This window comes from Pelmatolapia mariae, linkage group LG18 (genome assembly GCF_036321145.2).
Source record: "Pelmatolapia mariae isolate MD_Pm_ZW linkage group LG18, Pm_UMD_F_2, whole genome shotgun sequence".
NCBI lineage: Eukaryota > Metazoa > Chordata > Actinopteri > Cichliformes > Cichlidae > Pelmatolapia > Pelmatolapia mariae.
Genome location: NC_086243.1, coordinates 17,914,101 through 17,940,592, shown reverse-complemented (window position 1 = coordinate 17,940,592; position 26,492 = coordinate 17,914,101). Strand labels below are relative to the sequence as shown.

The 26,492-nt window shown below is 39.2% G+C and overlaps 2 protein-coding genes across 2 annotated transcripts in view; both read left to right on the top strand.

Moving 5' to 3' along the window:
• LOC134616484 (solute carrier family 22 member 23-like) overlaps positions 1-19,762 on the top strand; it is a 37,230-nt gene extending 17,468 nt beyond the window's left edge. The window contains exons 4-10 of the mRNA XM_063461308.1: positions 6,435-6,603; positions 8,260-8,387; positions 10,254-10,356; positions 11,872-12,107; positions 13,086-13,118; positions 14,341-14,464; positions 15,200-19,762. Coding sequence (XP_063317378.1) covers positions 6,435-6,603; positions 8,260-8,387; positions 10,254-10,356; positions 11,872-12,107; positions 13,086-13,118; positions 14,341-14,464; positions 15,200-16,592 — 2,186 coding nt within the window. The 3' untranslated portion in view covers positions 16,593-19,762. The remainder of the gene's footprint in view (positions 1-6,434; positions 6,604-8,259; positions 8,388-10,253; positions 10,357-11,871; positions 12,108-13,085; positions 13,119-14,340; positions 14,465-15,199) is intronic.
• Positions 19,763-20,559: 797 nt separating this feature from the next.
• Positions 20,560-25,128, top strand: LOC134616885 (tubulin beta-2A chain-like). Its single transcript, XM_063461949.1, has 4 exons — positions 20,560-20,774; positions 21,179-21,287; positions 22,406-22,516; positions 23,746-25,128. Exons 1-4 carry the CDS (start codon positions 20,718-20,720, stop codon positions 24,828-24,830), a joined length of 1,362 nt encoding a protein of 453 aa, XP_063318019.1. The 5' UTR covers positions 20,560-20,717; the 3' UTR covers positions 24,831-25,128.
• The last annotated feature ends 1,364 nt before the right edge of the window (positions 25,129-26,492 follow it).

The window sequence follows — 26,492 nt, the reverse complement described above, 5'->3', positions numbered from 1 at the left end:
ACCGGCCTTTAAGGTGTCGCGGATAAATACAACAAAATAAAACTAGTACCGGTACCGAAAAAAAGAAGATTTATTCATAACACACGTGAAAAGACCCAGGAAAACCGAGTTAACGATAAAAACGATAACAAAATAACGCTGAAAACCGATAAAAACCCTGAAAACCATACATTTCACACCTGAGCCTCAACTCTCGCGGCCCGGTACCAAACGACTCACGGACCGGTACCGGTCCGAGGCCCGGGGGTTGGAGGACCGCTGATCTAGATGGACAGAAAGGGAAAGCACAAACTGCATGATAATAAATTGTATCATAGCACTCTTCAGCACATTTTTTTAAAGGTCATACGGTGTGGAAACTTAAGAAATAGGGTGTCAGAGGAATTTTTTTTTTTTTAAATGCCCAGAGCAAAAAAATTGGTTGATATTTTTACATCATGCCATTGTGAAATTTGATGTAGCACAGTGTCCATTTAGTTCTCTGCTGGGATTTTTTCCTTCTTTCTACAGAGTGGCAATGCTCTTCTGGTCAGGCAGGATGATCGGTCTTTTACGCTTCCTGCTGCAGTGCTCTGCTGCCTTTTGTCAGTTTAGCCAGGCCAGGCTAACCTTTTTCTCATCTCTCTCCTCTGTTAGCTGCAATAAGGTGCTTCCTGTCAGTGGCACCCTCCATTTACAGCAACCATTTATCTCTCTTTCACTCATAAAGATACTCAAGGCACAAAAAAATAAAACAAAAAACCAGGTCTCTGCAAATTCATTTATCCTCAGTGATTTCCTTTGTGTCTGGGGCGAATTCCTGCTTTAACAGACGGTGTTCTTTGTTGGTCTGCTTGTTCTCCTTACTGTTCATGTAATTATTGCTCAGTGTGGGCAAGATCTGGACTATTAAAAACAGAATTTTTTCATTAAGCACCAAGTAGCTATGTGTCCCTAAAATCACAGCTAGGTCTGCCTCACACCCCTGCTAATATTGTTTACCAACATTCGGCAGACCATGCTAATTCAACTGTCTTTTCATTCTGTATGCTTAGAATGAATTAAAGAAACTGAACGGTGAAATACCCTAAAGAGGCAGTCCTGGTATTGAGTGAAAATTCTTTCACTCAAAAAACAAACAGAAAACAATTGTTGCTGATGAAACACTGACCACAGTCTTCCTCATGATCCACTCTAGCTGTCTCCTGATAAATGAGTGGAGGGTTCAACTCTGAGCAGGGTTAAAGTTCCCTTTTGTGCTAAGATTACATTTTTGGTGGCTCAGCAAATGCACTTTGCTAAAACATTAGGCTGCATATATTTTTAATTTTTAAAGCAGTAGTACTGACCTAAGGGTCATGATCTAATTGGCCCAGAGTGGAAATAATTTTTAACCTTTGTTGCGTGACATAACCTCAAACTATCTCAAACCACAAATTCCTGAGTGAAGTCCAGTAACTGGTAAAATCTTTACTGGCAACCTTTGCACTTTCTTTTGATGAGTGGAAGAAAAAAAATCAATGCAGTTTCAGTTCTTCTTTAGTTAGGCTGAAGTTGTGTTTAGTTAAGCAAATCTAGGACTGTGACAAATGTAAGCTCAGTCACTCAGTTCACATATAGTGTATTCTGGATAGCCAGTAGGTTGTTTTGTGTTGATCTTTCTTTGTGTAAGATTAATGGAGTGGTTTCGGAATATGCTGTGCGCCAACACAGCACACTAACACAAGAATATACTCTCCAGGTGGGGATTTACTGTCCTGATTACTGAGAATTTGAGCACATGAATCAAAGGAAAGGGCTTGTGGATTGCTGGAATTGTTTGACATTCTGCTCGGCTCCTGAGACTAATCAATAAGCATGACCTTATTCTTAGTCAATAGCCCCTATTTGGAGCTTGAAAAAAGGGAGAGAGGAGACATCAACATTTTTGTTTGTATAAAAATACACAGCGGGCAGAAAAAATAAAGTATCAAGGTTATTTACCAGAATGACTTATCAGTTTGCTCTTGGTCATTTATACCCAGAATTACGGTAGTACAATTAGTACAATTGTCTAACTGCACTGATTCTAAAGAAAGGCCACAGAAGAGAGAGAGAGAAGATAGTTTTACTTTGCCCTTTAATTGACCTGAGGCCTTAAACCTTGTCAGGATAAATGTTTTCATGCTCTGTTAGAGAACTGGCTTTCTGCCATGTCTTCTTAGGTGATTATGTTGTACTAAAATTTGAAGGATATCTTAAGAGCGACATTCCTTTTTTCTCACAGACTTTCATGGCTAACACGGCAAACAGCGTTGTACGTCTATGCCAGTAATATTTTATTTCTTCTAGATGTCCTCCACAAAGGATAGAGTTTGCCCCTATAGGGGGAAAAAAAACCTTATTTGATCTATAGTAATGCCAGCCAAAGACCAAAGTTCACTCTGACCCTAATCAGGGTAATGCTGTTTGCTGACAATGCTTCACTGGTCTGCCACTCAGAAGAAATGCTTCAGACGTTCATCAGAAACTTTGCACATGCCTGATTTGAGTTTAGCCTCACTAGGCATTTCCATCTGTGACCATCCATCCTTTGAACTTTAATGGTGTATTAAAGTTCAAAGGATGGATGGATATATATATATATATATATATATATATATATATATATATATATATATATATATATATATATATATATATATATATATATATATATATATATATATATATATATATATATATATATATATATATATATATATATATATATATATATATATAAAATAAGATGAGCATAAACTTGGCTTGTGAGTTTATTGTATTAGTATGTTTAATTAGATTTTGAACCATTAAGAAACTTGTGAGAAATTAAAGGCCTGAATAAGTTAGCTGTGAAATGCTGCTGTATGCAAATTATTTCATTCAGTGCACGGGCGGTTCCCTGACTTGATACATCTGAATTTCTTAAAAAATTTAAATAATGTGAATCATATGCTTGCTTGGAATGTTGTAGCCGGGGAATCTGGCCCTAAATACGGCACCTGGTATCTCCAGGTGTTCTCACTTCTGAGTGCGTACCAGGCCCAACCATGCTGTGCTTTTTAATTTAGATTTTTTTTTAAACTCAGGGAACACCATAAATGCTGTTAAAGACAAAGTATCTAATGTTTATTGTAGGTTTCTCACCTTACCTTTGAGTGTGGTCACTCAGACAATCTGTAACCTTTTTTTTTTTTTTTGCCTTACAATGTAGTCAGACAATGCACTCTGTAAACCACTTTAAGCATACCACAATCTCCAGAGAGTGTGCTCCAACCATTATCACAACACATACTGAAGGAATTCCATTTGGAAATACTGTTTAACTAAAGTGTGAAGAGATTCCTTCAGGATATTGGTTAGAATCTGCAAGCTACAAACGTTACAGTCCAGGATTGATTGGAACTGCTGGATTTTACACTGTGTAACAGGGGGCACTGACACAGTCTGTTCATTTTAACTCATTTCTGTGTGGGGTGTTATTTCTGTTTAGTAAGGAATTAGTAGCAAAAGGATATGCACATCCTGCCTATTTCCTTTTCACTTGATGCGGAAGCTGTGGCGACAATTTCTTTGGTGCCTTCTTTTAAAACAATTAGCAAAGAAATATGCAGATTTCAGCTGTGTGACAGATGTACAGCTGTGTTGATCCCATTCCTGATTTCACTGTGAATATTTTCTTTCACTGCTGAATGTGACTATAGCTTGCTTTACAAGAATATGACGTTTTTTTTTCTTCCCTTTTTAACCCAGGAGCGCTGTAATTGATTCATTGTTTCTTCATTCGGGGGAAATGATATTTAATGAGCAGACGCGAGATGTGTTTTAATTGCTGAGTGAATCCGAGAACTGCTTGGTGATTCAAAATCAAAATATATTGACGCTGAAGCGTAGGTATTCAGAGCAAAGTGTGGGAAACGTGATGAGAAGAAGGGCGTAATTGATCAATGGCAGCCTTGTGATGCCTGCAAGAGGGCTGAAAGACAAATGCCGGATCTGCTTCACCCCATTAATAACTTCGATGAGCTGATAGATGATTAAACACACAGGCTACACAGTCAATCATCTTAAAGGGTTTTACTTTTATTTATGCAATTAGCTGGCAGCTTTATGCAAGGCAGTTGTGAAATAACAGCTGAGGGTATTCGACGTGGTGCAAGACTGCCAAATCTATTGTTTTTCAGCAGTGGCACACACACACATGTAGTATTGTACTGTAATGTGGCACAGGAAACATGCACGCGTGCCGCTAAAAGGATAAAGCCATATGTGGCCTGGACCACTCTGAGGTGTTCTGAGTGGTCACATCTTAATGTATCCTCAATGTATCTTGGTTGCGTTCTCGCTCATTCTGCAGTCTGAGTTGTGACCAGCTCTCAGAAGACGCATTTAAATCCCTGTTACAAAGAGGGACTCATGAGCTACTGGTGAGCTGCTGCACTTTGTGCTAGAGTGTGATTCACATTCTCACATTGCCAAAGTCAGCAAACCAGCCAAATCTTCTTTGGGGATTATCATTGTCATTAATTGGATTTTTAGCCTAATCATTGATGATGTAATTTCTATTTTTACTATTGGGAGTGGTACAAATACATTTTAAATGTTTTTTTTTTCCTATTATCTTTTATGTGTCACTTTTCCGCCACCCTCGGGAGGCCTTTGGTTTCCAAGTTTAGTCAATTTCTTATATGTAACATTAGATTAGTATTTGGTAGATTTATGTCAGTAGGACAGACTCTGTCGCAGAGCATTATGGGAATGCTGATCTAGCAGGTTGTGGAGGATTAGGGTCAACATGAGTAAGAAGCTCAGGCCTCTTTTCCACAGCTTCTGCTTCTTATTCTGCATTTAGTTTAATTAAATATCCTTATTGTCATAATTGAAATCTTAATGAAGTTTGTGCCGCTTTGCCTAACGCTTTTCCACACCTCACCACGGGATGTACTTTTCCGGTCAGAGTGCATGAGTCTCAGTGCATATGATGCCTTGCGTACATAAATACAAAACCAAAGAATTCAAATCCCATGCGGTCCTTAACCAGTGAGCCGGTGCTATTCTCCCACAGGCACACAGTGAAGGAGTCTTGAGGTTAGCTGGTTCAAACTCAGCAGGTCTTGCACCCATCGCCCTGCTCTCCACTCATTGGCTTTGTCATACCAGCTGCGATAGTGTCTGTGAACAGAGAGCATTATTCATGTCCTCAGAGGGGGGCAAGTCCTAATTGAAATTCCAGTCTTTTCCACTGGAATGAAGTGAAGCAGCCGACATCCACTGTATTATGCTGGGCCTGTCACCTTGAAAGGCCCACTGGAGACGGTTAAAATTCCTGGGTAGAAGAAAAGTGATGTATAACAAAAGGGACCAATGAAGCAAGACAAAAGATTCTGGTTGTATGAGAGCAGCGGCATTACAGCAGCATTGGCTTTCTATGGTGTGGTGTGAACTTCTCCTCTGTACTGCAGTAACTAAAGGGCTGAACTGTCTGTGGTTGCTGGCTGCCAGTGGGGTGTGCATGCTAATGACTGAGTGAATGAATCAGTGCCATTCTGATCGAGGGGAAAGGAGCACAAGGAACCCCTTTCTAGTTTGTTCAGCAGCCTACTGTCTTCATCTCTGTACTGTCTCAGAATAAAAAAAACTGTACACAGGGACTTACTGGAGTCATATAATTTTCTGACTGATGAGTTAAGCGTTTCATTAATTAAATCTCAAAAACTAAGATTAGCACAATAGTTTAAAATCCATAATCCATCCTCCTGTTGTGAGAAACTAGGAATATTCCAGACTTATTAAAACGATAACAATTTTCTCTGGTGTGTGAGTGTTTTTGGTGTCAACTTAGTTTTACTCGGTGTAAAGCCACGCCGCAACAGCAGTAATTTCCGGATTTTAGGATGTGTTGCATTGAAACAACACACCTCATTTGCTGATGACAGTGCCAGGATCCCTGTTCTGACCTGCCTGCCTCGCCTAGTCAGAGTTGTTGCTCTGTTTTTGTCCGTTTACTCATCAACTTTGCTCTAGATTGCACATTTCATTCCCCCAAAAGTCAATGAGCGCATTATGTTGTTCTCAGTTTTTCTCTAAAGTGATTGAAAATATTTTTCTTCATTGCAAAAAGGTAAATATCATCAGGATAATGTTACATTTGCCAGGTAATTCAACTGCATATGAATGGGTACAAACATCTCAGAACAACTAATTTATGGGAACCCTTTTATTTGAAGCAACTTCATTTTATTTTGTGGTCCAAAATTTCCAAAGATTATAGCTAGTTTGAACATATAAAAACTAGCGCCAGTGCCATGTGTCATATTCCCAAGAAACTTTGAAATTCTGGTATTTCCACTCATTTTATATCATTTTTCTAAATATGTCTCGACTAGAAAAAAGCACATTGTATTTTTTTCCCTTTTCGTTGTTCTCTTTGCCAGGGATCGAGCTGTGCCTGCCAGGATGGCGATTTTCCATGACCATGGTGGCCAGCTTTGTGGTTTTGGGTGGTCGGCTCTTGATGCCTGGAGTGGCGTACCTCTGTCGCAACTGGCAGGTACTTCAAGCTGTCATCATCTGTCCCCTGCTGCTTATGCTGTCCTACATTTGGTAAGGAAAAGACCTTAGCATTCGCTGCACTTTGGTACCGGGTTATCTTATCTTGATTTTGATATTCTGTTAAACTTAAAATATTTTTTTCAGTTACACAACAGTTTAAAAAAACCACATAGATGCATCCACGGCGATCAGGTGTGACTTGATTTATTGATTTTCCTTTCAGTAAATTAAGCACTGTTTAACAAAAGATACATTTGCAGAGGTTTTTCTTATTATTATTATTTTTACAAGCTTAAAAAATAGTACAAGTCCAAGCTGAGGTATCTTTTACACTTAAACCTCTGCTCTGACTTTTTCCAAAGCATAAGCAATAAATACACCATTTATTCTACCTCACTGAACACAGTTCTGTAATAGTGCTGATGTCTACAAAGATGGCAGGAATATAGATTTTGCCAGAGTTTCAAAGGCCTTGGTATCTTTGATGTCCCTGCAGAACAAAGGGGGGTTCTGTTCAGTAACAGTCAGAAGTAATCCAAAGCAAACATCTTGTCAAACATCAGTCTTTGTCATGCAATATACTTTAATTAGCATAAGACACAGTGTGGAGAAGGGATGGAAATACACCTCGGGCACATGTCAGGTTAGTCATTGTGATTTGGTAAATAAGAAAATGTTGATATGTCCTCAGTTCCATTGTTCCGATCATAAAAAAAAAAAAAAAAAACAGCATTCATTATCACTCAGCAGTTTGGCGGCTCAGCTGTTGAATGGGATTTGCAACAGTTGTATGCTGTGACGCAATCATGGCTTTGTTTGCTAAAGACTACACAATTCAAGGACATGAAGCAGGTTGTGAAACTTGTGGAACTTCTGTTGGTACCACAAGTTTGGACATTGCACAGTGAACTCAGCCTGAGAGGTTCTCTGTAAACTTTTATTATCAATCCAGCAATCTAACAATCTGGCATGTGATACTGTGTCATTAAAGTGTGATGGCTCTGTCACACAGCACACATTTTTTTAGCACACAAAAGTTGGCAAGAGCCTTTGAGGTAATTTCCAAAGCTGTGTTAACTTTCCTGATTAACTGTTCAAGTGGCTGACTCTGCAAACATCTGGAATACAGCTGATTAGGTTGAAAATTTAAACGCTGCAGGTGATCTAATTAGGTTGGGTGAGTGTGGGGGGAGGGATAGTTGCAAACCACACATGTGGAAAATGATGAAACCTGCACATCTACTTTGTAGAAAGAGGTTCATCCAAATGCAGCACTAGTCGTTATGTTATTGACTGTCTTCATATACACATGTACTCTTTCTGCAAGCTGATACCTAACCTCTTTGAGAAGTTTATGCAACATTATGGAAAATGATAGATACAAATAATAGAGCGGCACCGGGGGTGACATTGGCTGTGAGACAGTACCACTGTAAATTGTGTTGTGTGTGTCACACCGCAGCCGACCCATCGCCTGTTTGGGATCTGGTGTATAGCTTTAGCTTAACATTGCACTTTTCTTCTCTGCCTCATATCCAAACTGCGTTGAAATGGTGCATTGACAGACAAAAACAAGATTTAGCACTGCGAGCCCTAACAAAGTTAGATTACATACAACCTAATAAAAGGAGAACTCTTTTTTTTCTTTTTTCCCCTGACTCATTTTTCATGTCATATTAACAAGGACATCCCCCATCTTTTTGACAGGATCTTCCCTGAGTCACTGCGTTGGCTGCTCGCCACTCAGCAGTACGGTCGCTCCAAGTGGATCATGGGACACATAGTAGAGAAAAATCAAGTGAACGTGGAGCTTGACCCAGAGAACATCCTCGCAGGTAATGAACCCTTCAACAGTAATTTAAAGATATCAGACTCAATGTCTGCATTTTACATTTTGATATGTTTTGCGCAACATACTGTTATTAACGTATGAGGTTTCATGTTCTGGCTTCCCTGCAAAGGTGTCTGCTAGGCCTTTATTTTGAGTGGTGTGGTCTGCATTGTTATTCCCAGCTTCGCTTATCCAAATGAGACAGATTGACAAGGTTATATACATTTCCCATCTTGCTAACATAGAAATAATCCACTACAAAGGTAGCATTGGGTGTTGAACATTGGATTATGGCACTCTCAAATGTTCATTAATATCATTATAGCTTGGATGGGTGGACATGAGCTGACACAATAGTGGGCAGATGGCAGATGGTTGTAGGTCAGGCATTTGACCCCGTGTTAACTGTACTCAGACCAGCCAGAACAAAGCAGTTTGGATTGTGTTGTAGTGAAAATCAATAGCAGATTTGTATAAGTGTTTGTTTATTATATATACTTTTTTCCCTGTTTTTGTCCTGCCATTGCGTAGTTATCACTCCTTTTTGAAAAATGAGGGAAGGGAAGTGCCACTATGAGATAAAAGGCTTTAAGAGGAGCCACAGTGTGAAATTGACTGCATATTTTTAGAAGTCGGAGTCTCTGTGCTGACTCTGAGCATTTTGGGAAATAAGTGCATTACCATAGACACAGATTTATCTTTTTTCTTTTTTTTATGTATAAACTTCCCCATACGGTAGAGAAGCATTAGCTATTTTTCTACTTTCAATTGCTCAGCACTAAATTATGCTATAGAAGCAGACTGAAGCATGTCTTATTCATGTAGAACAACTTACTTGATCCCCTTTGAAAAAGTGGAATGATTTGCATAGCTCTGAGCACAGTTGATCTTACTCAGGGGATCACTGGAAAACCTAAGTGGTTAGCCAGAGATAACCTTCGCATGCCTGAGTCAATGTGAAAAATGGACTAGCATGAGGCAGAGGTGTGTTACTGTGGCAACCTGCAGACTGATACCAAAACATTAAGTGTGTTATGTCATGTATCACGAGCAGCTCAGGGGTGTTGCCCGCTGGTAGCTGCTCTCCTGTTAGTGTTACCATACCTGTTTGACAAAGCTGTGGGATGGTACCTGTGTGGAATGAATGAGCTCACTAAAACATGGAGTTTCTGTGGTTTCAAACCCAGATAACTGTCCAACTTTTACTCATTATATTTACAGTAGTATCATTCAAATACAAAATTTTCCAGAACCCTATTCTTTTAGAAGGGTTTTAAACATTTGATTTTTGCCTACACTTTAAGGTAATTCTACTTAGTTCATTATTCAGGTTTGTGTACTACTGTACTGCAGTGCAACTACAGATGGATGTTGACTTGTCAATCGAAATGCCAGACAAAAAAAGAAATATTCTACCACTTTCATGAGCTGCTTATTTTGTATTTGTTTACATTCCTTTTTCAGTTTATTTATTAAATAAATAATAGTTTGTTCATTTCTCTAATGTTAGATAGGAAGCACTTACATGGAAAACACAAAGAAAAAAGTGCTTGTATAAATGGGTGAATGAGGCAACTTGTATAAAGTGCTTTGAGCGCTCAGGAGGAGTAGAAAAGTGTTATAATAGAATAGAATAGAATAGAATAGAAGTATCCTCTATTTAATGTCCCTCAGTGGGGAAATAAGAACCAGCCCATTTACCATTGTGTTAAAAGACCACCTTAACGTCCATCAGCATATACTTTTAGTTGTATATGTGAAACAGTAAATAGGGGGAAAAAAAGAAACAAATGTGAGTTCTATAATTTTTATTATTATTTTTTAAATTTTTGGCAGAGCTTTAACAATATCTGCATTTTCCTGTTTCCAGAACTACAAAGATCTCTTCAACAGAGGCCCAAAAAAACATGCATTGTGAAAATGGTTGGGACGAGGACCCTTTGGAAGAATATCGTTGTGCTCTGTGTCACCTCGTAAGTGGCTGTCTTAAAATGTAAAAATAATTCTGTGTTAAAGAATGCAAATCATTTAAATCATGTAATTATTTGAAATGGTAGATCAATGACATAAATCAAGAAGCTGTATCTTTATTTATGTCTCTAACTTTTTCTGATAAGTGTTCACCTTGAATTTGCTAGGATCATTTAAAAAGAGAGTTCTTATTTTAATACATTTTAACACTCTGTAAGCATGAAGCCAAGTGTGTGGTTATGAAAGCATAATGCTTTTCTTCCTTGATATAGGATTTTCTGCTGCAGTTTGCAGACTCTTTTCTGTCATATTTTTAGTTTTATAATGTAATGATTCACATTTTTCAGTCAGTCACAGTACTCGACTACAGGCACACTGGTTTAGCCTCTGGACTCTTGTACTGCAGACTCATGCAGTTGTAATACATGTGTACTGTGTAATGAGCAAGTATTTCCCTAAAAAAACATGTGAATGGGGCAATCATCTCTCCAAAACCCATGTACTGTAATAATATACAGCGCTAACAGTGCCTTTGCAGATGTGTATGTTTTCCATGCCAAGTGCACTAATGCCCTCTTAAAGCCTTTTAGATAATTGCTTTTGAAGTTTGGCGCAATAGATGATTGATTTAAAAAACAACAATAACATAGACCTGTATACTGGTAACAAGCCAATCACCCTCCTCTTAAACCCAAGACACACAGAAACATCATTTCCTGTTTCTAACATATGTAGTCTAATATACATAAAGTTCATTTTCAGTCCAACATAGGATCCAATAAAGGGTCTGTTTTTTGTTTTTTACAGTGTATTCTGTCTTTTTGAAAACAGGGTTATATGTGTCAGTGTGCTAACGAGGGTGTGTGTGTGTTTGTGAGTGTGTCAGGATTTGAAAAGATGTATATAATACAGGTACTTGGAGTGCAATGGCACTCAGACCTGCCATTTTGTGGAGTCAAGATGCCACTATTAACCTGCAGGGTGGATAGAGGATTGATCTTTAGCTGTTTCTTCTTTTGTCCTTCCATATTTGTGCTGCTCTCTTTTTTCATCTCCAATGGACTCTTCCTTCGATCTGAGACCTCATCTCTTGCCTGGCAGACCGAGCTCTACCTCTGCTTTAGTGCACAGTGTCCCTGATTCCCTGTTTGCATAAATTTTACATGAGCTTTGTCCTTATGAAACATTAGACAACTCGGAAGGAGGGTGTGAGGGCTTGCTTTTGTTTTTTTTTGTTTTGTGTGTGTGTGTGTGTGTGTGTGTGTGTGTGTGTGTGCACATAGGGTGTGTTTCTGTGTGCCAATAAATCCATGTTTACACATGTGAGGTTTTGTGGTGTTTTTTCAAAATACACTGAGATTAGAGAAAGCATGAAATAAAGCGGCTCTTCACTGCTTTACACAGTTTACATAGTACCCTTACGAAAGATGTAGTTCAGTATCTCCTGATGTAGCCGCTGTGTTGTTTGAGATGTCTCTTTTTTTGACTTTCCTTTGTCCTGTATGTTTTTTATTCAGGTTAACTGGTTATGGGATCCACCACTGCTTTGCCCGCAGCATGATGGATCCTGAAGCTCAGGGAACCACCATATTCCCTGACTTCTATACACACTATTACACAATGGCAGGCATCGCGGTTGCATCATGCATTGCACTATGTCCAGCGGTCGGCCTGATGGGCCGTCGTGGTGGCCTTCTTCTGTTTATGATCATCACTGCCCTCGCATCTCTGCTGCAGTTGGGTCTACTTAACTGTGAGTATTACATAGGAACTCCTATAACATGAAAAAGCTCTAGCGGTTCTTGAGGAGGCCACTCTCATCCAGTTTATTGAGACTGACTGTGGTCTAAAGTCCACAATATAAAAAACCCCAAAACAAACAAACTATTAAACTACAACTACAGATTGCAAAATCCCCCAATTATTCAAGAACTCTTAGTCACATTAATCGAAGCAATAGTTTAACATTGTGGGAAATAAAGTTAGATCAAAATCAGCAAAATCTGAGGTCTGTTGGTTAAAATGAAGTCTCAACTCAGCAGGGGAATAGTTTAACTTAGCAAAAAGCAAGGGCAACCAGCCAGCCTGGGTGTGTAAATGAAAAAAGGCCACATGAAGAGCACATTGTTATGCTTGTATCAGTAACTAAAGTGGTAACTATAAGGTAATTTACTCGATATAAACAAAGCAAAAGTAACAACAGCAACAAAAAAAGAACCCATAGAAATATATATACTTCACAGATTTTTTTTAAAGAACAACTGTGAGTAATGAATATAATTCTGTCATGCTACCAAATACTGAGCTATTACTTCTCCCAATTCTAACATTTTTACAAATGTTGTGTAAATGACACATGCTTACAAGTGCATCCGTCTAAAAAAAAAAAAAAAAAAAGTCCTACATTTTTGCTATTCATAAACACATTAAACATGATGGTTGTTATGAGATTTGCTACCTTTAGTTGTTTTGTCCCCATTCAGTCCCTGAACGTGATTACATTGTCAGTGAGTACCAGAAGTCCCTCAGATGATCAAAACAGCCAACAACAGTTTATTCAGTTACAAACGAGTTACACTTAATGTTTAACCTGAGTCAACACATCAAGGTTATGCTCATGTTCTATTTTCCCTTTGTTACGCTGTGCTGAAAGGCTTAGCTCAACATGTGTTAATTCTCACTATTTGTCACTCTTTTCTAATAATTCCTCATATTTTCAATATTTTTCTAGTGTTGGGAAAATACAGTGAACACCTGAAAATAAGTAAGTCTATCTGTTCAAATATAGTCATATATTCATATATATTCATAAGTGTTCCATTTTGTAAAAATATTAGCTTATGTTTCTTAGCTTATTTTTTTGTAAAGTAAGTGATATATATATATATATATGTATATATATATGTATATATATATATATATATATATATATATATATATATATATATATATATATATATATATATATATATATATATATATATATATATATATATATATATATATATATATATATATACATACACATATACATACATACATACATGTGTGTGTGTATGTATATATGTATGTGTGTATATATATGTGTGTATATACACGTGTGTGTGTGTGTGTGTGTATACGTGTGTGTGTGTATACGTGTGTGTGTGTATATATACGTGTGTGTGTGTGTGTGTGTGTGTGTGTGTGTATGTATATATGTATATATATATGTATATGTGTATATATGTATGTGTATATATGTATGTATATATGTGTATATATGTATGTATATGTATATGTATATGTATATGTATGTATATGTATATATATGTATATGTATATATGTATATATATGTATGTATATATGTATATGTATGTGTACCCTGCAGCATTTTGTCAGGCCTATGCAAGCCTTGTGGAGTCTCATGATGAAGTTCTAGGCTCGCTTTTTATTTATTTATCCCCTTATGTTGAAGAGGGCGAGCCTCTTTGTTACAGAACTATGAACTCACCACCAGCCTTCCTTTACTTTTCTCTTCTGTTTATCCATCGCTGTAGTCTCTCCACACTAATCCCCCTGTGGTAAGCGAGAGCTGATTTCAGGGTAGTTCTCCTCTAAACCTCTTTATGCCATCTTTAGTATGTCTTATTCGTAAAACACCCTATTTAAACCGTCTTTGGGCTAAATTGGCTCATTGTTTGCAGATTCATTTCTCAACAGCTCCTCATTCTATATCTCTTTTTGTTGAACTTACACCAAAATAAAAGCTAAAATATTAGCCTTTGTTGTCATTGCATTGCCTGATCTAACTCGATTGAATTTATCAGAATTGTTGTAACATTATAATTTTTGAAAATAATAATTTTGGCAAATACTTGCAATCATTTTCTTTCAAAAGTAAATTTAACACGTTTTTACATATACACCACTGTTGTCCTTTCACTGATTACACAGGGTACTGAGTGAAAAATCTCCATGTTTGTGTCTCCTGATTCTTCTGCAGATACCACAAGTACAATGAATACGCATTTCACCATTGGCTTCTCCGCTATCGGTATGTTCTCCTCCCACGCAGTCAGCGCCCTGAGCATCTTCTTCTGTGCTGAGATCACTCCCACTGTGATCAGGTAAACTCACTGCAAGAGCAAGACTGTACCACCAGAGGAGGGGGAGATAATGTGGAAAGTGTGTTCTTATTTTGCAGAGGAGTAAAACAATATTCAGGCTGACAAGTGTTGCACAATTCAAAATCTTTGTTTTAAAAATCTGTTTCATTGTTCTGGAGAACTTATAATTCATTTTTAGTGTAGCTGTTGTTTTTGATTTTAATCGTGGCCATCCATTCTGCACATGGATTCACTGCTCCTCCTCCTGTTTAATATCGGTATGAAATTCCTGAACTGCTAGAAAAGACGGACTCACAACTCCGTATCACATGTAATCCACAACTTGCACAAATTATCCAGCCTTTTGAGAATGTGTGACACAGCACTTGATGTATAAAAATATAGTTTTTTTTTTTTTTTTTTAAAAAAGCATTGCTCTGCTAACAATGTGTGAAGTGCACCATCTAGTGGCTAACTTTGGCAATGACAGGAAAGCGAATTTCCAACATAGAGTAGAGGGTGTTAGACGGTACTGCAGCACTCTCTGCTGCTCCTCGGGAAAAAGGCAGAAAAGAAGAGGAGGGTAAAACAAAACTGCTTTTAAATACAAGATTTAGCTTTCCAGAACAACGTGCAGGTTGTGATTCACTTAAATTTGCAGTAATTTCAATATTTGTGAGAGGTTTTAAAGGTTTGTGAGATCATCCCAATTCTCTATTGATATTACAAGCTAATAAATATTCTGTCTTCCCATAGGGGTGGTGGTTTAGGCTTGGTCCTGGCCAGCGCTGGCTTTGGCATGCTTACTGAACCCATCATGGAACTCCACAATCAGAAGGGCTATTTCCTTCATCACATAATTTTTGCCTGCTGCACTCTCATCTGTATCATCTGCATTCTCCTGTTGCCTGAAACGCGCAATCAGCCACTCCCCGAGACCCTGGCTGATGTCGAGAACTACACCCGTCCGCCCCTGCTTCCCCCGAGGAAACCTGGATTGCTGCACACGTCTGACAGCACCAGGGACTACACAAGAGTGCGTGACACACCGCTTCATGAAGCGCCCATCATCATCATGGACTCTACTGCCTCTTCAGCTATTGATTTGACTGGAGGTATGCAGTTAATCGAGATGCACTCTTGTGTGGTTGGCCCTAAAGATCCCAACGGTCACTCGGTTTCATCTTCATCTACGGGCAACATGATGACACTGGGTAAAGACGCCATCACACAGGGCAGTAAAGAGCACCTGCTGTCTTCCACTCCTTTACACAAAGCCCCGTGTGTCACAGACCCACTTTTAGCTGCTGCAGAAGAACCTCCTGCAATCGTCCTGGAGTCTGTGGAACCACTCTTAGATTCAACCCTACCTGAAATGAATGACAGTGGTGAATCCCCAACAAGAGAAGCAGAAATTACACCTGCTACTTCATTGGATTCTTCCACTCCCCCCGTCCCTCAAACTGTACCCTCCTCTTTACTGATCTGCACCACGCCCATCATCGAGCCCCCACCGAGCTCCACTTTAAAATCTCCGAACCCGCTGGATAATGACATCGAAAATATAAGCACAACATCTGACCCGCCCTTGCTCAAGGATACTCACGCCACTTCAGTGGGTTCTCCTTCTCCTCCTTCCATAAGAGACAGTCCTCCTTCTCCTATGGATGGAGGAGATGAGGATTTATCTCCTCCTTCCGTAAGAGATCAACCCACCCTCCTTCTCATAGACTCCCGGCCACCTCAGTTAGATTCTACCTCTCCCTACGTTGAAGAAAAATCCGTTTTACCTCCAAACACACCTCCTCCATCCATTGACTCAGAGGACTCTTCCACTCGCGCTGTCATAAATACAGTCAACAATGCAGCACAGTCTCCTTCCATTCTCCCTGTCACAGACATTGCGCGTACCTCCACTCTGGAATCAACCACTCTGACTGTCACAGACACTGAACCACGATCAGCCGCTCGCCTCGTCTTAGATTCAGTACCATCTTCCATCACAGATTCAGCCTCCACAGACGCAACTCCCTCCTCTCTAATGGACTGGACGGTGTCCTCCCCCATAGACTCGGGTGTTGTCTCGATCAGGGACAGGGACAGTGCCAGCACAGAAAACAGCACTGTCAACGGCATGGCATCATCGTGATCCACTTCTTCAGCCAGGAATTGAAGCTTTAAGTGTCTCACCAGGAGGCAGCCACCCACATGAACATTGCATCGATGGGAACAGGAACTGGCCTGCTTAGACTGCAGGCACTAAATGAAGACTGTTCCCCACCTGGAGTTGAGTTGACATGTTTGCAAAGTTTCTGTTTTTTTTGGTTTTGTTTTGGGGTTTTGTTTTTTTTGTATTTTGTTTTTTCAGTGCTGCTGCACCCTTTTGTGCATTTAGCCACCTAATGAGACCATGCAAGCGGGAGAATGCCACAGGCTGGTATGTGACAATGTGACAGTAACTTCTGCTCTTCGTTGAATGTCACTGGAAATCACCAGCGTTTTAACTACTCTGACGTAAATGAACGGGGACAAAATCACTGTCATTTTTAAGAGACTTAAAGCAATTCCCATAATTACTGAGACGTGTCATCAGCACTGGGGAAGAAATGCAATGGTACTAATAGCAAACAAACAAACAAAAATCACTGGTACTTGTTTTCAAAGGTAATGTCAAGATATTTGTACAAAAAAAGTTGCTTTATATGTATGGACAAGTAAATCTGAATGTTACAAAGTGCTTTTTGTTGCTATAGAGTTAAGCAATCAGAATTGGAGTAGTTTTTTTTCTTAAAAAGAAAATGCCAAAAAACTACCCTGACCAAAATAAAGTGTAGAAATAGTGCCAAAATATAGTATCCATAATATAGTGATATAGTATTTGCCTGTTTGGGAGAATACTGTTAAGTGCTCTCCCCTGCTATAGGCTATATGTGGATACCTATTCCAAAATTAAGAAGTAAAGAAGAAGAATGAACAATTTATCACCACTTGATGAATTAAAATTGACAGAAAGCATATCTGTGATGCATATGAGCAGTGATATTGGTGAAAAAGAATGACCCACATTTTGTCGGTCAGAAGAAACTTTTATTTTTCCAATCATTCAAGCCAATGAAATTTATGGTATGCAAATGTTTTTTTTGTTTTTTTTTTGTAAATGTGTTAATGTAAGTATATTGATAATTACTTGTTAAGCTTGATTGTTTTTTTGTTTTGTTTTTTTTAATTCAAAGTATTGTTTTGAATAATCTCTCATGGCGTGCCCTTATTGTACAGAGCTATACTTCATTCTTACAGTATTTGTGGCACCTCGGTGTGGTGGCACTTTATCTTTCGAAGTGGGGACTAAGCATGAAAATTTATTGTGAATGTGTCGGCAACAAACAAAAAAGCTTAAAAAAAAGAAGAAGAAAAAAAAATATCAAATCCTAAAAAAATTTATTTTTGAACCGAAACCCGAAAATGTTTGACGTGATTGCCAAATGTCGCAGCACCACTAACCTTGTGTTTTCTGAATCGTGGTCCGACATTAAGAGTTTATTAACGTCGGGGTGTTCATACTTTCACATGCACAACTAAGTTTACCTTAAAAGAAGGAAAAAAAATGCAATACTTCTTACATTTGTCAAAACGACATTTTAAAAATACAGGTCACAACCGTTCAGTCAGATTAACCGACTGATATTCTTAAATTGATAGACTTTTGCTTGAGGAGGCACTTTTCCTTCCAAAGCCCATGTCCGTCTGCGGACAACATTATACTTGACTTAAATGTGTGTGAAACTTGACAGTTGTTGTAGTACTTTGTGCTTTGGAGGTTGTAATATTTGTCTAAGGAAGGATGTGTGATTACAGATAATCCACTGTTTACAACAATCCTCGTAATAATGATCATTAATAATAATAATAATAATAATAATAATAATAATTACACTGTACTGTAAAACTTTAGAGCCAACTGAGTGATGTGTTGTCATTTCAAATGTGCTAAAATGATCACAGTGTATCATAATTACTTATATCCAGGGAGTATTTGGAGTTCTATTAAGGTGTCATTCAGGAGTCAAACGCAACAGCCGACTTGACGGAAGATTTTCCGTAAACCTTACAGCTACTTCAGTCACTAGAATTAAGTTTTGCTTTTATCAAACTCAACTTTGCACTGACTAAAGCCTGCATATCCTTTGATATTTATTTGAATGATTGCGCAAGCCTACCTGTGGTTGTTTTACTCAAATGCAGCTTAAATCACACCACGATGGCTCCACTTTTTGATTGATCTTGGGTGGCTGTGAACGAAGACCATCTAGTCATTAATATTGTTGAAATATTTCTTGAGATCATTTAAACCTGTGTATGCTGTGCTGCTACACGTGAAAGCACAATGACCTGCAATCATGTGATGTCAGATTTTGTTGGGGTTGACAACAAAAAAAAGGGAAAGTGGAGCAGGGTTTTAAGAATGGTATACAGAAATGATTTTATTTTAATTTTTTTTTTTTTTGCAATAGATCAGCATGCGGTCTACAATGTTGAAAAGGGTGTTGACACTAGATTTAATAAGGAAATCTTGGAATCTGCAGTTGAGAGTGGGTGGACTGCAGTGGTCAGTAGCTTCATTTTACTCGGAATCCTCCTCGGTGAATGTTGATCTCTCTCTATCTCAGTGTGTATTGCAGAAATTGAAGTGTGTATCAGCTAAATCCCACGCAACATCTGTAACGTTAATGACGCAGCACGATGCAACCAGTGTCTTCTGAGATATGTTGCTTCCTCACTTTTCTCCCGTGCAGATGGGAGTAACTACACTTTTTGTTAATAATCCTTTTATTTTACACTATTTGAAGCAAAATGAAAGTTTAGTGAAAGTAATCCAAAGCAATGTTAGCACCAGCGATAGAATAGGATTTTTTAATTGTTGGAAACGCAAGCAAAAAAGAGGAGGAAGAAGAAGATTATGTCTTTTGTAAATACAGTAAATGTATGGAAACATCGAGCTTAAATAAGATGAAGGATCCTGGATCTTAGCAAGGACTTGTTTTGAACCCGGCAGATGAAAGTCTCACATAGGACGGCCCCAGTATACACATTTCAGGTGTTGCTTCTCTTAACCATGCGACTTAAGATCTCTTTAAAGGGGAGATTTAAATGAATGTAAAATAAATAAATAAAATAATAACAAAAAAAAAAAAAAAACATGGATTGTACCATTTATAAATTCCAGTTGTTTGGTTTCATATTGTTTTCAGTTTAACAGTCATCATGCACTTGTACATAAGCCATACCTGTTGTTAAAATAAACCACTATTTATTGATCAACTGTTGAAATTGATGTTTTTTATGACATTTATGACTTCTCTGCGTCTTTTTAAAAAATCATTTTTAAAGTAAAAGTCTATTCAAGTATTCTAATAATGGCATTCAAAGAAGATGAAGAAGGGGGAAATAGGTGAACTTGAATGCAGTCTATTATGACTCGAAGTCCTTAGGCTTCACGTCGTTATAGACAAGCTGAGACATTTCGCAATCAATGGCATCAGATAGTAGGATTTATAACTTCTCACGTTTCCTGAATGTTAAGATATTTTCCTTTTTAGCCTGCATCAAAGTAATGGAGGTACAGTCACATGTAAAGTGCCCTAGGGATGACTTTTACCTCTTATCTCTTGAGGACCAGTCTTACATAGAGTCAGTTATTTAATACATTTAGGTAACATACAGTGGCACAACTAGCTGGAAAATCTGTGCCTTCTAAGGAAAGGTGCGCTACTAGCCTTAGCTAAGCCTTAAAACCCACATAAGCCTTAAAAACTGGGCTCGTTTCTACAGGTAGCTGCTTAAAAGACGACTGGGATGAATCAGCAGCTGCAGTCTGGAGCATTAAACTGGTAAAGTCTGACATCTTCAAATAGCGAAATTAATTATGTGGATCTTTTAAAACATTCTCACTCGAGTGAGAAAGCCAACCTTTTTTTTTCTTTTTTTTTATGCTTGCCTGTATGGGACAGGGTGATGTCAGGGCCATGATGCGGCATGATCCGCTGGTCCACTGCATCAAACCGGGGCGCTCCCATTGGCTAACAGGGATGCTGAGGATGCTGCGTTGTGTATAACGTCATCTGACCAGCAGCACGTTTATCTATCTCGCCGGCTCAACACTCACCCGAGAAATGAGGCAAGTCCTGATTTTGAGAAACACCGCGGCAGGACACTGAAGAGCGGACGCCAGTTAAAGTCGAGAAAGGACGCTGTCTGCACGCACCCGCAGTTCATCATGAGGGAAATCGTTCACATCCAGGCTGGCCAGTGCGGAAATCAGATTGGGGCCAAGGTATAAATGTCTTCATTTAATCTCTGAAGAAGGGATCTAAAGGAGTAATTTTCATTTAAATGCGGAACGTCACCGCGTTTGTGTGCCTTAATAGTTTACAAAGCGCGGTTAGTTTGGCACAATTAAATCGAAGTGATTACAAATCTGTCTCTATGAGTTTAATATCGATCAATCACGGATTAACATACCTATAGGGAGCGGTTCAGTCTGGTTGAGTTTTCAGGTGATGTGGCCTGCGCTGCTGCGCGTCATTGTGCCACCAGATGTGCAAAAACTAAAACAAGGCCTGACGCACACACTTCAAACTTGCTTCATGTTTTCGTTTTTACTGTGTTACTCTAAAAAATAAATAAATTAATTAATTTTTAATGCTAATGAATAGTAATGCGTTTGTCTTGTCTTAGTTCTGGGAGGTGATAAGTGACGAACATGGCATCGATCCAACCGGTAGTTACCAAGGTGACAGTGAGCTGCAGTTGGAGAGGATAAATGTCTACTACAATGAGGCATCAGGTGAGAAAGAAAAGGTTGCTTTAAAATAAACCACATGCTTCCATCTGAATTTTCCACTATACACAAAGCAGCTTTTTTAACCACTGATCATTATTCTTGCATGGCCTTATGCTACACAGACCTCATTTAACTGTCACAGTTTGCTCATGTCACTAATTTAGCTGCAGTGGAAACTAGGTTCTGCTATGAGTGAAGGGACACAAATGAGGACAGTGCACCTGCTAAAAATCTCTCTTTCTGTGTCCTTGTTTCACCCCTCCCCCTCTGTCTCTCTATAGGGAAAACAGGTATCTGCAGTCTCAGTATAGCTGAACTCATGCTCAGTATCTGATTTTACTGGTGCCTGTGTTGCAGGTCCTTCTAAATACAACCTGCTTTGTTGCTCACAGCTGCCGTACATCAAGCAGCCAATCAGTGCCTGGTAAATAAAGGTGCAGGGATAATAAAGAATTAGTATTTGTGTTTCATCATTAGGCCTCATGTTTTCGGTCAACATCTCAATCCACATGCACCCAGGGTTGATATCAAACCCTTTACTCATCTGCATTGGCAATAAAGGACAACAATCTACCCATATCCTATTTCCCAGCAGCATGCATTATTGATTCTTTGTTTCCACGTTGCATGCCGGCTTCAGTGTCACCAGCGGGGTAACTACTGAATGCAGACTGAACAAAACAAATTCTCCTTAAAATAAAAAGTGCAGATTCATAAGGAACATTAAAACTTCAGCACTGAGCAAGAAAGTGAAACGAGGCAGAGTCAAGGAAGACTGCTTCTGTGTCTGAATACATCCTGCAAGACTCAGCACTTTGAAAGCCCCACTGGTCTAGATTAAGCTGTGCAGCACGCTGCAGCAGTTTTGCAAGAAGGGTGACAGACAGAAAGGGTGGGGCAAGGCAAAAAGCAAGAAAAGAACAGAAGACGCTTAGAATTCCCAGCTTAATTGACAGGCTTGTATCTTTAAGGAAATGCTACTTGCGAATCTTTTGAAATATGCTGAGGTTTTTCTTCATGGTTTACTGCCGGTGTTGCTGAGGTTACTGAGACTGTTGATATTTTACTCCACCCTTCCATCCATTACCCCTCCACATCCCTCCCTGTCCTCGTATTCAAAGGCAGCAAATTTGTGCCCCGAGCCATTCTGGTGGACCTGGAACCAGGAACCATGGATTCAGTTCGCTCTGGTCCATTTGGGCAGCTATTCAGGCCTGACAACTTTGTTTTCGGTGAGTTGACAATAAATCAGGATCAGACCATTCATCCTGAACCGACTCCACATGTGTGAGTCATCCGTGCATGTGTCCAGCATGTGTCTGACCTACTGTCACAGACAATGAAGCTGCACTTCGTTTCCACTGCACTGCACAGTACTAGTACTATATATTCTGAGCACACAGCTCCTGCAGTCCCTCAGTGATGCATTGCCCATGTGTCGACTGAGACGGCTCTTGTGGTGACTTAGCAAAAATACAGTCTATGTGGAGATTCTGCAGCAGAACAGAAAGCAAATAAGAATATGAGGGCCAAAAACATTTACCCCAAGATGAAAATCTATTTTGTCACTGGATAACAAGTGCTAACAAGTTGAAGATGGCAGATAAATCACTTACTGATGCTTTCCAGAGAAATAAGTTAATTTGAATTACAAATTGGTTGCCAAGTTTTAATCAGCTTTCTAAGAAGTTTTGTAAAACTAGACCAAGGCACACTTTTGTTTTGACTGAACTGGTAGTGCACGCATGGAAATATTATTAAGATGGCAATGTTGATATTGTTATTTAGAAGATCTAAAATTTCACAACAGCTGCTGTTTTGCTTAGCTTGTCGATACATATCAGACAAGTGGGAAATTTTTTTATCTTGCCAGTTTCAATTCAATTATGGCATAATAAGTGTTGACCACTGGTCTTAATTTCATGGCGAACCATCCAGTCGATGATTTTCAAGACCAATATAGATACCGATATTCTATGATCTTTGTAGTGCTGCGAATATCTACTGGATATCTACTACAGGAAAGTTGCAGAGTGCCCTCTGGTGGACAAACTATGCAGCCACAACACTCATAACATGGTTGAAGGGTGTTTCTCCTGTCTCATTTTTAACTTATGAATTATTAATGCTGATACTGATAGATTGGCAAATAGCAAATATCAGCTGATAGTATCAACGTATCGATAAATTGTTGGGCTATAATTATGAATAACTGTAACATATTTTGTATCCAACAACTGACAAGACATATCAAAACTATCAATTTCATCTTGATGCCAGATAAAAAGTCAAATAATCACTAATTTATTATGATCCATTGTGTATCACTATTGTCTGTGCAAGATTTCGTGTCAGTCAATTCATTCTTTGGTCACAAATGTAAAACCTTTATGTGTATAGATGTGTTAACTAAAACAATATTTCTTCAACATCAATTGTCTTTAAAAATCATTTCATGCAGGTCAAAGTGGAGCAGGAAATAACTGGGCTAAAGGTCACTACACCGAAGGAGCTGAGCTGGTGGACTCTGTGCTAGATGTGGTGAGAAAGGAGTCCGAAAACTGCGACTGCCTTCAGGGCTTTCAGCTCACCCACTCCCTGGGTGGAGGCACAGGTTCAGGAATGGGCACACTGCTCATCAGCAAAATCCGTGAGGAGTATCCTGATCGCATTATGAACACCTTCAGTGTCATGCCTTCCCCGAAAGTGTCTGACACTGTGGTGGAGCCCTACAATGCCACTCTCTCTGTACACCAGCTAGTGGAAAATACAGATGAGACCTTTAGCATTGATAACGAAGCTTTGTATGATATCTGCTTCCGCACTTTAAAGCTAACCACACCCACCTATGGAGATCTTAACCACCTGGTATCAGCCACCATGAGTGGTGTGACAACGTGTCTCCGCTTCCCTGGACAGCTCAACGCTGACCTCCGTAAGCTAGCTGTCAACATGGTGCCCTTCCCCCGCTTGCATTTCTTCATGCCGGGCTTTGCACCTCTGACAAGCAGGGGCAGTCAGCAGTATCGTGCCCTCTCTGTGCCAGAGCTCACACAGCAAATGTTCGATGCCAAGAACATGATGGCAGCGTGTGACCCCCGTCACGGACGCTACCTCACCGTGGCAGCCATCTTCCGTGGCCGTATGTCAATGAAAGAAGTGGATGAGCAGATGCTGAGCGTGCAAAACAAAAACAGCAGCTACTTTGTGGAATGGATTCCAAATAATGTCAAGACTGCTGTTTGCGACATTCCGCCCCGTGGCCTCAAGATGTCCGCCACCTTCATTGGCAACAGCACCGCCATCCAGGAGCTGTTCAGGAGGATCTCAGAGCAGTTCACCGCCATGTTCCGCCGCAAGGCTTTCCTCCACTGGTACACAGGGGAGGGAATGGATGAGATGGAGTTCACTGAGGCCGAGAGCAACATGAATGACCTTGTGTCTGAGTATCAGCAGTACCAGGATGCCACCGCTGATGAAATGGGTGAATACGAAGAAGATGAAATGGAGGATGACGAAGAAGTCCGCCATGATGCTCACCACTGATTCTAAAACACAACGAGCCAGTTCCTAATAATAACAGCTGTTGGAGTGCAATGAGACCACAAGATGTACGCTAGGGATGCTGATTTCAATAAATGTTGTGGTGTGCAGATAATGGTCAACTATAGTTGTTTAGCCTATATTGCGCTGAATATAAATATAGCCTTTACTGACAACGACAGTGAATGGTGTTAGAATCTGAAGTTATCCGAGTTATGCTATGTCAGTGTCAACAAGCAAGTACAGTTTTGTAACAATAACGCAAACGTGCATTCTTTTCCTCATGTCTCTAATAAAAGATCCAGTCTGTACTTCTTGTCAGGTTTCTTTTTTCAAAGGTACATAATGTGCAAAAGCTACGTCGAAATATGTACAACCTACATAGCTCGTGACATCTTGATCTATTGCATTGTTTTTCAAGCAGGTATCAGATTGTCACCCATCCAATCAACGACAAAGAAGCCCAACCCAAGTAGGAAGGTTCCCAGCAACAGCAAATAAACAGCCTGTACAGCGTACAAAGGAAAAGTTAAAAAAGAATTTCAAAGCACACAGTGATTGCTGATAATCTCACACTGTAATGCGTAATATAAAAGGAACATGGCAGGGTTGTGACTTTCACACGCACCTTTCAAAGTGCGTGAAAAGTGGTTTAAACGAGAAATATTTTATGCTTCTTGACACACCCAAGGCTGAACTGTGAATCCAAAGTTTTCCATTGGAGAGAGAAAGAAAAAAAGGAGACAGACAGAATGTCAATAAATAAAAACTTTATTTTGGGTAAATCATCCAGGGAACAACACAGAATACTACTTCTGAACCAGTTATCCTAAAGGAAAGAAAACAAGGACGTTGTTTTTATGACTGAGAAACAGATCTGGCTCGTTACAAGCTTTTAGTCAGATTACCTTACATGGGGCCGAATTACAAATTTTAGGTCATAAATTAACCTACCTTTTTCTTGTATGTCACAAAAGAAGAAAAGTTCATTAGCAAAATTGCTCAGAGCTGTGTCTACTTTAATGCTTTGTGTGTTGACAGCTTAGACTGAGGTTTGAAAAGAAAAACTTTGCAAGTGATCCACTTCTGTCCACAGAGGAGCAAAGAAACAAAGCAGTACATTGTCGCAACAAAACATTAAATGGGTTTAAAAAAGACAGTTGGAACTGTTGATTAAACTATGTATCACAACTACATTTTATTTTGGGAATTAAACAAAACAACCCCCCCGATAATTTTAAAAAACATGTTTAATGATTATAATGTTAATGCCAATTTTGGATTTCAGTGGCTGAACAAGAGCTGCCTTCTTCCACATCAAAAAGACCATACGTCAAGAACCCTCTGAGAGCTCGAAACAATGCTTCCCCACATTCAATATGGATAAACTGAGCCTCGGCTTCTCAAATACACATACTTGACAGGCTGTGATCTGTCCCCTGTGCAGCTGAGCAGCCTCTGTGATACTAATGTATTCTCTAGCACTTGAAGTTATTGAACAGTACTGTTTTCTTAATTTGATTACTATTCCTGACATTTAATGATACATTTGAAGTTGTAACTACTTTTTTTTTGTTTGTTTGTTTCCATACCACACATTAGCTCAGTCGGTCCAGCATTACCACCCAGACACCCTATGCGGACAGACTGCTATCTGAAATTTGA

Bases quoted from the DNA above. Each gene is read 5' to 3' on its own strand.
- LOC134616885 (XM_063461949.1), top strand. From the start codon at position 20,718: ATGAGGGAAATCGTTCACATCCAGGCTGGCCAGTGCGGAAATCAGATT. The intron at 20,775-21,178 runs GTATAAATGTCT...GTCTTGTCTTAG, and splicing joins GAAATCAGATTGGGGCCAAG to TTCTGGGAGGTGATAAGTGA. The intron at 21,288-22,405 runs GTGAGAAAGAAA...TCGTATTCAAAG, and splicing joins CTACTACAATGAGGCATCAG to GCAGCAAATTTGTGCCCCGA.